General features: G+C 44.3%; 1 protein-coding gene across 4 annotated transcripts in view; it reads left to right on the top strand.

Moving 5' to 3' along the window:
* park (E3 ubiquitin-protein ligase parkin) overlaps nt 1–12,500 on the top strand; it is a 134,701-nt gene extending 122,201 nt beyond the window's left edge. For all 4 annotated transcript variants that reach the window (XM_037413141.2, XM_037413140.2, XM_075880594.1 and 1 more), the window contains one exon: nt 6,830–12,500. In XM_037413141.2, the coding sequence (XP_037269038.1) occupies nt 6,830–6,939 (110 nt within the window). In that variant the 3' untranslated portion in view covers nt 6,940–12,500. The remainder of the gene's footprint in view (nt 1–6,829) is intronic.
* The last annotated feature ends 1,673 nt before the right edge of the window (nt 12,501–14,173 follow it).

Here is a 14,173-nt window from a genome sequence, read left to right as displayed (position 1 = left end):
CCCTGTGAATGTGTTGTACCGCTTCTACAAAAATGTAAAAGGTGGAAACTTTTTTTTTCTCTTAAATGCTTTGTTGAAAATATTTGGCAGTTGTAATAGGTCTATCTCTGGGACATGTAAATATCACTTGGAGAGCACTTTAGACAGTAGGAAAATTCAAGCGGTGCTAAAATTTACTGCCCAACTCGCTTCATCCCTGATGTGTTTTCAGGTTGGTGAGATGTGTCTTTAGCGGGTTGTTCCTTTACCAAACAAAATGTCACCAATTAATATAGAATATATAAGAAACTGCTCAAGGAGGCTGCACAGGCGTGGAACTGCTGCAAGAAACAGAGGAAACTATAAAGAAACGTGCCATGCCACCCAACATAAAGGATCTGGGGAAGGTCAGAATGCAGAACAAGTGCAGGAAACACTAACCACATGAAAGATGAGAACAAGGAGAGCGCTACTTTTTTCTTTGACTTTTTATGTTGGTCTCTCTTAAGGTTATTGCATTGTAACCACATTTCTCTGTATTATGGTTCTTATACTAAACACACCGCTTACCCATTGTTTAACCCTCAGAGAAAAACTTCCAGATGGTCAGATAGTATACTTATTGTGGTTTTCAATGTACGAAATCTCTAATGTCGGGAAAAAAACATTTTGAACAGCTCTTTGGGGTCAGCATTATTCAGATCTGCAAAACGTTCAATAAAAGAAAGCGTAAATTTCAGGGCTATTTTTCTTGTTAGGCACAATTTATTGAGAACTATTAAACAATAATGCCAAAGAAAGTATAGAGAACGTTATTAGAAGTCACTATTATGTCAATGTGAAGAAAGAATAGGGGACAAAAAGATAGTTTGCCGTGAGCAGGGACTGAACCTGCGACCTTTGAATAACGCGTCAGCGGCAGAGCTCAGTAGTAGAGCATCGGACGCATTATTCGGAGGTCGCATGTTCGGTTCTTATCTACAGAAAATTTGTCACTTTTGCGTTATAGTTATATTTAAAACCGCTCAGTAGTATTTTAGCGCATAGTATTTCTTGAAACACAGATCTACACACAGTGCCTTATCGCCGTCTGCACGCACAACATCCATTCTTAGAGCGACAAGTTGTGCTGGTGAACACACGGCACTGTCTTTGCAAGTGGCCACCTTGGGCAGAGTGAATCGAGGAGAATGAGAGTATCTGATGAGTGTCGTTGATAAGCATGGAAAGAGAAGTACCTAAAAATTGAAAATTGACCTCCTTCGCCCCTTCAAGGTTGTACCGATAAAAGTAAAAAATCAAGCTTCATGCCCGCCTCCATTGCAATCATGCCACGACATCAGAGCCGTGAAGGGGCGTTGCTCAGTGGCGTTGATGCAGACCATGCGATGCGCTGACGTTGGAAAGCAGTTATATTTATTTCTGCAAAAAAGAAGCACAATAATGTCCAACCCTTCTTGTAAGTCCTAGGAGGAGGCAGCACCTCCCAGTGTGCATGCACCATCATTATAAGAAACCTGCCAACTCTTCCGATTTTCTTGTAAAATGTACGAATTTCGACCGCGCTTACAATTTTGCAAATCTTGCCTGAAATTTTATGAGAAATATTTTATTTTCGATTTCAAAAAACTAAAATTAGTAAAATAGTGTGGCCTCTGCAATTGGCTACGGTGCATTGCCGTAGCTAGTTGTGGGGGCCACAAAAATGGTGTTGTGCTATATTCTGCCACCAAGAAAGAACAATATATATTGGTGTTATCAAATACCTGCAAAGTCTTCCACATTGTCCAGGAGAGTCTTTGGTTTCGACCGTTTCTCCTGTTTGTATGGTTGCCATGAAAATCTTTTGGAAATTGAAATTCGTTTGACCAAACGCAGGTCAGCCCATTCGATGCTTTTTGCAAGCCCACCGCATTTTATTATTAACAAATTTGAGAGGCATTCATCTAAACGCACAGTAGAGTCTCAGTGATGCAAAACCACGGCAGATACCAAATCGTGAAATTCCCCAGCCAGATTCATGTGTTCATTGGGCCAAAATTTGAATATTAAACACTTTTCCTAATCGCGGCGTGTGATATAAACTTTACTACCCAAACCGTTGAACAAAGGCCGATCGGAAGTGGTATGCTCGAAGCTTCGCAAGTAGGCATTCGACAAGCGCATGCACTGTCCTTTACAGTGCGTGTGGTTGTCGTTGCCACAACCTCTGTTGACGAAACCGCGGTCTTTCGACATGATCATGTATGGCGACGTTACTGACTGAACTCCGAAAGTATGCGCGCAGCCAACGCTTGGCCAGTCGCTGATCTCATCAAACGCAACGCTGAAGCAACACCGATTTTCGCAAACTGTGGACAAAACCGTGGCAGTTGCATCATAGATAGCATAAAACGACTTAGTTTTGAAGGCACATGGATTGAAAATAGAACTTCAGTTTGCCCCAGCCACTGCACACGAAACCGCGGTCGTTGCGATGCGATAGTGATCTTCGAGGTCCGAGGGTACGTGGCTGACGCACCCGTAGATTTAAGGCAGTAACGACGCAAAAAAGGCTAGATGTGTTTTGGCATTCCTATTCAAAGAATCTAGTAGCGAGCAAAGCCAAAGCTTCGCGGCAGCCAGCTGCGCTGTCCCATCCGTTCATGTGTAAAAACATAAGCGAGTTTTGCTGGAAACTGATTTTTTCGCTAGTTGTTATGATGACGCGGTGTCAAGAGCATTTGCGCTCTCGCTTTGAGACTCTCACCTTTGTGGGCGACCGTACTTTCGTGTGTGCGGCTGTATTAATTCATTATAAGACCGCAACACCGATGTTTGCGCTTGTGTTTGGGACCCCCCTTCCTCTTTTGTTTTTAATGTTTTTTTGTTTTTTTTTCTTTAATGCAAAAAAGGGGGGAAGGTAATTCAGGGCATCAATTTGACTTATGGCAGCACAACATGATTATGCTTGTCGCTAAAGGCAAATCCATCATGGCTACAGATTAAAAAAAAAAAAGTCAGCACCCCCCCCCCCCCTCCTTCTCCACTTGGGGGTTTTATGAATTTCTCTGTTTCCAGGTATATTAAGTGTGAGAATTTCAAGGGGAATGTCAAAAACATACCCATACCACCAAGACATTGCAGGACAGAGAACTGCTACTGTACATGTACAGCAAAAGCACTCGATGTGTTAAATAACACCGCTCAAAATACCCAAATGAGCTTTCTTCTTGCAGTCCTGGCATCTTAGAAAAGTGAGATGAACTGGGAATTAGTTTTGGTAACCGGAATTCCAAACTTATTTTTCTGTAAGCCGTATGATAACTGCTTGGACATTTTCTTCTTGTGCTGAATTTCTATCTTATCTTGCCCTCCGCTGTTCACTTTGTTGGAAATGTGTGTACCATTTGTAGCCCTTGCAGTAAAACTTTGTTAATTACAATGTGTAATATATGGGAAAGAGGCATAGTTGCCCAATGATCATCAAGCACATATTTATATTTCTCAATTTGCAACCAACAAAAAAATAATAAATGCAATGCCTGAACTGTCTGAAAAACTCCCAGGCCAGCACGGAACACGCAGCACAGTGACAACAAAATCTGGAAGAGCAGCCTTTTTATTGCCCATTGTAGGCTCTCTCGGGGCAACTAATCAAGCACACCTGCAAAGTACCTACTGCACAATGAATCACAGTAATTTTCATGAAGCAGGGAAGCACCCACTACATATCCCATTTTTTTGTCATTCAGGGAAGGAGCATGGTACCTGCTACACACCTGTATGGTCTAGTGTGCATTTTAGGCAGTGACTGATGAAGAATTATGCTGAGCTCTTTGGAGGAAGGGTTTGCAAGCATTCAACTACCAATGTGTGTTGAAATTCACATTGTATGATGCCTAGCTCCTATGTTACTCTGCTACTATATTATATTACATTCGTTAATGAGATTCCTTGCTAAACGGGATGCATGTGTTGGATATTTTTGCAAGAGAGTTACATGCACTAGTTTAGCTTTATAATAAAATACTCAGCTGCAAAACAAAGGGCCCAGATTTAAAACACATCTGATAATAGTGCCATTTCCCTCATTTCATTTTTTTTCTGTTTTATCTTGTAGGAGTTATGAACACTGGTGGAAGCAGTGGCAGGCAATCATAGCACCAAAATCAGCTGTTGTTGGGATTTCATAACAGCTTTCTCTGCCAATTTTGGTTTTTTTATGGTATCCAAAACTATAGCGCATTCAAGATGGGACAAAGCGAGACACATAACACGCATAGACGGTGCTAACTTTCTAGAATACAGTTAATTTAGAGAATAAACAGTACAAACAGTCACTTATCTTTTAAAGAAATGGAGTATTTGAGAATGACATTAAGATATTCATGAGATATTTGATTTTTCGTGGCTTGTGGTTTGATTTTACCATCACTTGGGGCTTCCCAAAAAGACACTCACGAAATTTTTCACAGTGGTGAACAATTGCCATCATCTCTTTTTTTCACTCTGGGCATACTTTGGCTGCGTTTCTGTGAAGGAACGCAATGAGCATGCTAGTGGATGCCCATCCTGCATGATTACTGCTCCAATTCCATTCTGACTGGCATCTACCGATGGCCTAAGTGATTTGCCCTTCCATTATAGTACTAATGCTGCCACAAGTGCTTTCTTCAGAGTCTTGAAGCTTGAATCTTGGCATTCCTTCCAAAGCCATGCTGCATTCTTCTTTATCAGTTCTTTAAGCAGTGAAGTATTGAGAATAAAGCGAGAGACAAAATTTATCATGTCCAGGAACGTTAGCAGCTCTTTCTGGTTGCTTGGTAATTACACTTGCAAGATGTCTTCTAGCCACTGTGGATCTAGGCTTAGTCCGTCACGCGTCAAAAGGTGTCCCAGGCACCAGAGAGATTCCTGTAAAAAAACTGCATTTCTTACTGTTTAATTTTAGTTTGTACTCTTAGCATCATCGCAGGATGTCTTCGAGATTGACATCTTGGTGCCTTCTCGTGTGGCCCCATAATAGAATGTTGTCTAGGACAATCGATACACCGTCGAAACCTTCTAGGACTTGGTGGATGGCACCCTAAAATATTTCTCGTGCTGACGAGATTCAGAACAGCGTGCGTGAAAAGATATAACAGCCATGTGGCATAAACAAAGTGCAGATCTTGAAGCTTTCTTTACCTAGCTCGATCTGGCAAAACCAGGAGGCTGCGCCCAAATTCGTATGGTCAATTTTCTACAGCGGCACACATGAACTACCATGTTTGATCACATGACCATAATTGGCCTTTTTCCACCCCGCTGTGGTGGTCTAGTGGTAAGGTACGTGGCTGCACACTCGCAGCTTGCGGTATTGAATCTCGGCTGTGGCGGCTGAATTTTCCATGGAGGCGAAAATGCTGTAAGTCCGTGTGCTCAGATTTGAGTGCAGATTAAAAAACCCCAGGTGGCCGAAGTTTCCGGAGCTCTCCACTATAGCTTTTTTTATAATCATAGTGTGGTTTTGGGATGTTCAACCCCAGATATCAATCATCTGGCCTTGTCCAAGCCAGTTGCTCAGCCAAAGCATTCGGACAGCGAATTGGCCATGACCACAGCTGAGGTTAGAAGCCAACACAGCAGCACTCATGCAGACCCGACGGCCCACTTTGATCCAGACTAGCGCTTGCTACTCACTCATTCTCATCACAGCTATGGTGAGTAGCTCATCACAAATGGTGAAATCAGCTACCGCTTCGTTTCATCTGATGCTGGGAACAAAGCATCATCTATGTTCTGTCTTTATTAAGGAAATTAGCCATGCTTGCTAACCTTTCCGAGGATTTGAGAATAAATCTTGAAAACACAACAAAATACTGATGAGTACATCGTCCTAGAAGCTTCAGGACACAAATATAAAGCAAGTATATGCGCGCATAGTGAACTTGTAGCTCCTACAGTGCAAGACGGTGAATTGATAACGTCGAAGCAGTAGGAAACTGCATGTGTAAGCATCGCCATGTTAAGTTTTTCGTTACGACCATCTGACCATCGATCCCGGAGCGTCTGTGCGACACAGATGTTGAGCAGTGCTGCAGAAGGCTACGGTAGAAGGACGACCCTGGTAGGGAGACAGTAACCGTCCACTGCTGCATATTGACGGAGATTCAGCGATCGTTTGTTCCGACACTCATCAGCAAAAGCCAGACAAGTCATCCGCTCTACTGCCACAGTCTTTGTGTTCCCCATCATCGTTTCCAAACGGCCCAACCGAGAACACCGTAATACATTCGGTGCTTTCTTGTACCAGTGGCACTCATCACCAGATGCAAGTTTACGTAGACAAGCAGGGTTCGCGGCAGGTACCAAATGCTTTCACAAGAGCTTGGGCACGCACTAAAATGCCTGATAGGTATATTGGGAGGCATTAGGTTTCAAAGCTGTTTCGGATGCAGCTGTGGCGATTTGACTGACTGAGCATAATAGACTGTACGAATTTCCGAACTGTTTCGTGATCTCTAGGGATATTCGAATACTAAAATTGTGGTGGGAATCGAATAGCAAACATTATTACAAAAATATTCTAAAGTTGAATATTAGCACACTGCTCTTTTATGCTTACATAACTCCCAGCGAAGATTTCCTTGGTAATTATTTTTTTGTTATAATTATGCATTGTTTTTTGAAAGAGACCTTGAAATTTATAACTGCTTTAGGTGCTAAAGAGCACACTATCCAGTTTTCTTGTGCTTTCTGTGCTCTTTAGTGTTTGAATTAGGGTTCCTCATTGCAAAGGCACATCATGGTAGCCTAGTTTAAACCAGTTATAAATTTGTGGCAGGGTTGTATGTTGCAACTGTGCATTGTTCATTGTTTGTTCTAGGTGGCTGTATGCATATGGTGTGCAGCAGGTCGCAGTGTGGGTTCCAGTGGTGCTGGCTGTGCCAGGATGAGTGGACGCGGCAATGCATGGGGGCCCACTGGTTTGGATGAGAACGCTGACCCTTTCCTAGCCCTTTTGCTAGAATGTGGTGCAGTGTGTACACCTGGTCAACACTTCAGTGTGCGGTGACATGAACCTTATACATAAACGCACACGTCATCCAACGACACGTAGTTAAATGTGGATGCAAGTTACCTGGGTGTGCATCACGACTCTCTTCGTGGGAAGAGGTGTCATGTGCTCAAAAATTGGGCTTGCACCATATTCTTAAGTGCTCATTGCTAAGTTTTATAGTCTACATTTTTACAAAACCAGCAGGCATTTATATTTACACTGTACTGTACAAGTATTGCAGCTACACAGGGTTGCTGGAGTACACTTACTGTGATCATAAGAGGCTACAGTAGCAGCAGAGCTGCATATATTGTGCACTAACCCTTGATATTGATTATTATGGTTCACAAGCAGTTGTTGGAGTTCATTGCGAATATTTATGCCTCTTGATGTTAGACTTTATCTTTCTCAATAAGGCTGTGAGCAATAGACTTTCTTTTTGTTACCAGCTTGCTCCTTTTGTTGCTTAGTGTAATGGTGCTCTCCTTGTGAGAAGTTGTTTCAGGCTATCTCATTGACTTGAACTGCTGAACAGATGTGGTGTCTAGTCCAACACTCACTTTTAAGTGTTCTGCTTTGTGCAAGTGTCCGACACGCTGGAACAGTGGTTAGGGTGGTCGGCTGCTTACCCAAGGATTGCAGGTTCGATACCAGCTGCGACGGTTGCATTTTGATCCAGGTGAAATGGCAGAGGCTCGTGTGCTCTGTGATGTCAGCGCACGTTAAAGAACAACAGATTGTCAAAATTTCTGCAGTCTTGCACTACAGCGCCTCTCATAATCACATGGTGGTAGTGGGACGTGAAACCCCAGATATTTTTATTATTATTTGTGGCAAGCAATGATTTCAAACAAATGAGGTCTGAACGAGTTAGGGACACATGGGCTGCACCCAGAACCATAAACGATTTGCATGTAGCGGGCCTTGGCATCCTTGTAAGTATTTGCATCTCAACAGCTCAGGGCCACGTGAACTGCACAGAAACGTCAGACAGGACATCATACTACTGCTGCACAATTTCATTGACAGGCAAGGTTCTGCTGAATGTTGCATAAGAATTGCTATTTTCTACCAGTGTTAGTGGTTAATCCATGTCACTGTGGGAGTCATTATTTTGCCTTCATCACTACGGACAGGTTCAATGGCTACTGCTCTACCAATGATGTCCTAAGGGGCGTTTCTCCTCAGGTAGGGTCACCCGAAGCTGTTAAAGTGAAAATATTTTTCTTGGACTTAGTGCCCTTGTGTGAGAAGGTATATCAGATGTGCTAACTGGAGGGGTGTTGCACATCTCTTGAAGCATATACCACTCAGATTCCAGGGTTTGTAACATTGTTTTTTGATGGGGTTTCAGGATTGACAAGCTAATAGTAAACAGCATATAAAATTTTATAGGCGTGGCTAAGATACTGAGATACAGACAGAGAACTTTATTTAAAGGGCCAGTAAGCAGCCCTGAGGTAAAAAAATTTTTAAAAAGAGATGAGTGTGCAGTTTTTTTTTTTGCGAACATGCGGCCGCAAGAATTTTGTGAATACGTGGCATACTACGGAAGTTACAGGGATTAGAACATTGGTCTAATAAATTGTCTGAAATAGGAACACAGCCCCAGGAAACTTCGGTCATCAAAAGGAATACGAGGAGTTGGAAACTCGCGGACTGCACGCACTTTGTCGGGATCAGGCTGTATGCCAGTAGCATCCACCGGGTGACCGAGGACGCGTAACTGACGATGGCCTAAATGACATTTTGCAGAATTCAGCTGTAGGCCTGCTCGTAGGAAGACGTCAAGGATGGCCGAGAGCTGATGGAGGTGGCTGTCGAACGTCGGTGAAAAAACAATAAGGTCGTCGACCACGTAGAATAAAGTCCACCATGCATTATAAGGTGGCCGGGGCATTACATAGTCTGAAAGGCATGATTTTGAATTGGTAGAGACCGTCTGGAGTGACAAACGCCATTTTCTCGCGATCCCTGTCATTGACAGCAATTTGCCAATAGCCAAAACGTAAATCGACCGAAGAGAAATAACTGGCACCGTGTAAGCAGTCTAGTGCGTCATCAATACGCGGAAGCGGGTAAACGTCCTTTTTTGTGATCTTCTTCAGATGACGATAATCAATGCAGAACCTCGAAGCATTGACCTTCTTTTTTACTAAAACGACAGGGGACGCCCATGGACTGAAGGAGGGTCCAATAAGATGCTTGGACAGCATTTCCTTGACCTCTGTTTGTATGACTTACGTCCTGCCGCCGACACACGATAATAGGGACGCCTATGGATGTGGGTTCATCCTAGCGTGCGGTTGTCGAAATCACATATGTCTTTCTAAGTCATCAAAACGCGATGGAGGGTGTCAGCCTAAGAAGGTTGTAGGTCAGGAGCTATCATTTTGTTGAGCTTCTCATTAGAAGGCGTTGTCGGGGCCGAAGGTCGAGCAAACGCTGATGGTTGTTGATGGCTTAGTTCACATACTCTGGAGTCGTCCAAAGGGGACAACACAGCAAGAGATACGCCCTCAGGAAGAGCTTGTGGTGACGAGCCAAACTTCAGGAGAGGAAACCAAGCGCAGTTGTTGGTGAGCGTGCAGATGCAGCGAGGGAGAGCTATTTGACGTTCTAGTGTGACGGTGTAAAGTGGAGACACGATGTAAGTACCATTTTGAAGTGGTTGGCAAGGCGACATGTTGCAGCTGAACAAAGTCAGTAGACCGAAGTCGGGACTGAACGTCTGCGCAGGTGTCGGTACAGCATTGGGGTAGCTCAAGCTTCAGAACCTTGGTTGAACAGTCGATAAGCGCAGAACGAACCCTCAAACAGTCTATTCTGAGCATCATCTCGTGGGGCACTCGGCAAGTACAGTGAACAGAACCAACGTTGAGCGGTCGGCGATGGTGATAAGAGCGGTACACATTCCCGTGACGGCAGTTGTGCTGCCGTTGGCTACTCGTAGGACAGACAATTCGGTGGGCGTTAGCACTTTGTAAAGACGGCTACGAAGGTCAGAGTGCATGACAGACACCTAAGTTCCAGTGTCAATGAGGCCTTTATTGGGCACATGATCAACAAAAACTTCAATCAGGTTTCCTTTATGGGCGAGGCTCAATAGAAGTTTTGTAGTCAGAGTCGTCAACGCAACCTCACCTCTTGGGGCTGCATTGGTTAGTTTCCCGAGAATTGCCCTGGGTAGGATGGGGACAGAGGTTGCCGAGATCTAGCTGAACGGGACTGTCGACGCTGCGGAGAGGGCGAACGGCTAGTGACGAACCGAGGAGGAGTGGCAGGGTCAGCGTAGGACGATTTGGCGTGTGGCGACAGAGGATGAGTTGAGCGTTAATAAGGACGGTCATATATAGCTGAGGCGATAAATTACAGCGGCTATGGTAGTGGCAGGAGATATGGCCGATCCGGAAGCACACGAAGCAGATTGGTCTGTCATTCGGCGATCGCCACTCAAGACAGGTTTGGTACTGGTTCGCCGAATACTGTCGGGGCGTAGCAGAGGCAATGATCGGGGCGGTCATGGTGAGACGTGGGCTACCGGCGGATGGTATGTTCATATTTGCAATTTCTTGGCCAACAACAGTTGGTATCAGCGAGATTGTCAGGTTGCCATGCGAGTGGGGACCGCGAGAGTTCGGAGCCGTAGAGCCTCAAGTTCGGGACGTATGGCTTGCGTAAAACTTGGTGATGCTGGTTGATGCAGCGGTGCTGGTTCATTACAGGACGAGGTTGGAGCCGTATTAGGAAGCCGGTCGAAGCGTTGCACTTGCCTTTTGCTTGCTCAAAGATGCGGCACTCTTTGATGAGGGAGTCAACTGTTGTGCAGCTCTTACATAACAAGAAGTTGAACGCATCGTCGGCGATGCCTTTCATGATGTGTCCGACCTTATCTGCCTCCGACATGTTCTCATTGACTTTTCGGCAAAGTGCCAGGACATCCTAAATGTAGAAAATGCACGATTCAGTGGACGTCTGGGCACGAGACGCGAGATTCTTCTGGGCTTCTGCTTGGCGTCCGATTGGTTTCTCGAAAAGATCTTGTAGCTTCTCTTTACAGATGTCCAAACTTGCCAGTTCAGCTTCGTGCGTCTCAAAACACGCCTTTGTGGTGTCCCCCAGGTAAAATATCACGTTCCCCATCATAAGTGTTAGGTCCCACCTGTAACTCTTGGCGACGTGCTAATACGTCGACAGCCACTCATCAACGTCGACCTTGCCAGTTCCGGTGAAGACCCCCGGGTCACATAGCGGAGGCATCACGTATTGCACTTGCGCCTGAGCGGCCGGTACACTGCTGTTAGTTATAGCAGCGAAACCGATGTGATGTCTGCTGCGGAGATTCAGCTCCGACTTCCGCAGAGACGCACCCAGCACTTCCACCAAAATGATACGCAAAGAGTTGAAGTTGCAGACGCCCTAAGGCAAATGTGACACAATCGGTTCTGAGCCCGAGACGCTTCAACCTTTTCTATGGCTAGGAGCATCCTCTAGTCGACATTGGAACCAACACCTACGTAACAATATGTGGGGTTGAACGTCCCAAAACCACCATATGGTTATGAGAGACGTTGCAGTGGAGGGCTTCGGAAATTTCTACTACTTGGAGTTTTTTAACGTGCACCAAAATTTAAGCACATGGGCCTCAAGCATTTTTGCCTTCATCAAAAATGCGGCCGCCGCAGACAAGACTCGATCCCACAATTTGCGAGTCAGCAGCCGAGTACCTTAGCCACTAGACAACAGCGGCGGGCTGGCCCACTGGTAGACCAGTTCAAGTTGTAACGGAAAAATAGCAAGCCACAAAACAGATAACCAACCAAAAAAACTGTATAAAAAGGAAAAAATATGTACGTTAGAAACTACAGCTAAAGTAACTACTGCTAAACTACTAAAGAACCATTAGTTGCTCCATAAATTCACATAAAGACATACATTCACAAACAGAGATCCAGCAAGTTTTTGTTAGTACTGTTTAAAACATCAACATTTTTTGGTATAGATATATTCAGAGTAAAATCGATTACATGATCAAGTTTTTCTTTCCCATAATGAGTACCCGTGAAAGGAACGCGATATGGAGGGTGTTACCTAAAAGGATAGAAAATTTTATTTGCTCGAAGAATCGCGATTGCTTCAAATAGTTGTATTCTTCCTAATATAACATTTTTATATGTCTTAGAAGTTTATGTTTGCATATGTTCTGAATCTTCATGATTTTATGTTTTTAGAATAAAGAGTCTGTGTGTTCCAGATACGAGGAGTTTTCTATTGAACGAAGCGCTTTTGTTTCGGACTGCTGTAAGTTTGATACTGTCATGTTTCCCCATATTAAAGTGCAATAATATAAGTGAGAATTAAAAAGAACAAAATATAACATCCTTTTATTGATAACAACAAAAAAGTGATGGTTCTGATTTAATGCATCGGTGGCTCTGCGAAAATTTGGCAATAAAGTTTTCTCATGGTCATTCGAGAAAAAGGATTACACCAAGAACTTCAATCTGTTTTTTCTATTTTTATTTAAAATCGCCCAAGTGTTATAAGTTGACCAACTTTACCTAAAATGCTGGAGGCAAGGAACAACACACATTTAGTTTTCGATTTATTTAGAATAAGCCTATTCAACCTACACCAGGTCTTTAAATTATGGCAGAATGTATTACTTTTTCATGGTGTGGTCTCCAAGTCTTTTGCATGAATAACTGCTAAAGAGTCATTGTCATATATTATTTACTTACAATCGGCATAGATAAAAATATGACGTCTGGGCTGAGACAGCGTTTATTCAGCCCAAGGGCTCAGCAAAGAACAAGCAGTCTGAGACCGAGCGCCCCTACACTCGATGATGATTGTGGTGACACCCAGTGAAGATGAGGACAAAGACCCAGATGGAAGATGATGATTATGATAATGCATATATGAGAAAAAGCACATAATGAATGCTCACACTAATTACCCCCACATCGGAGCGGCCAACCTTGCCGTTGCAAGTCAATGTGACAGAGAATGTCACCTGAAAGGCTTCGTGCGAGACACGTTAACGATATCTGTGGTGCAGTGACAGTGGTCTGTTGGGACGACAAGTGGGGTTACACGATAATTAAAGGGCGAAGTCTGCTCAATAACTATGTAAGGTCCAATAAAGTGTGGCTGAATCTTGCCACATAGACTAGGTGTACAAATAGGTGTGAACAGGAGCACCTCGTCACCAGGTCGGAAGAATACAAGGCGATGGGATACGTCATAAATGACTTTTCGATCTTGCTGTTACGCTTTCGTGTTGATGCGAGCACGATCGCGACACTGAGCTTGTCTTGAAATGTATTCCTCGCTGGAAGACGGAGGTGACTTGATGTGACTGTTGAAAAAGAAAACGCCGAGGAAAGAAGTAAGGAAACGTCCATAAACGAGGTAGAACGGCGAATATCCGGTGGTGCGCTGAATGGCCGTGTTGTAGGCAAAGGTGAGGAATGGTAGAAGAGTATCCGAGTTTTCGTGGTCTGGACTGATGTAGATGGCTATCATATCAGCAAGAGCACGGTGAAACCTCTCAATGAGACTGTTGGTCTGAGGGTGGTATCTTGAAGCTGTCTTGTGTGTTATCCTAGAGGCCCGCTATACTTCATTCAGCACTTGTGACAGGAACACCCCTCCGCGGCAACTCGGCAATATACGAGAGGCGCCATGGTGCTGAATGATGGCGTGCAGTACGAAGTCGGCAACTTCCGAAGCAGAGGCAGTTGATACAGACGTTGTCTCCGCTTAGCGTGTCAAGTGGTCTACGGCAGGCACTATCCATCGTTTGCCAGTAGATGTGACAGGAAGAGGGCCTTAAAGGTCGATACCTACAACCTCAAATGGCGTTGTAGGGCACGGAATTGTCTGCAGAGACCCGGCCGGTGCAGTTGTCTGGATTTTACGACGCTGGCCCGGGACACAGGAATCGACGTAGCACGCGATGCTAGTAGAAATACCAGGCCAGTAGAAGCGACTTCGAATGCGGTCATGAGTTTTTTGAATACCAAAATGTCTGGCAGTCAAGTCGTCGTGGAAGGCTTTAAGCACGTCAAGTAAAAAAGAGCGTGGTAGTACGGGAACTCAGCGTTGACAATCAGGGTGGTAGATGTGACGGTACAGATCTCCATTCTCTAGCTTGAATCGCAAGAG

Source organism: Rhipicephalus microplus, chromosome X (assembly GCF_043290135.1).
Source record: "Rhipicephalus microplus isolate Deutch F79 chromosome X, USDA_Rmic, whole genome shotgun sequence".
Taxonomy (NCBI): domain Eukaryota; kingdom Metazoa; phylum Arthropoda; class Arachnida; order Ixodida; family Ixodidae; genus Rhipicephalus; species Rhipicephalus microplus.
This window is presented reverse-complemented; position numbering and strand designations above follow the sequence as displayed.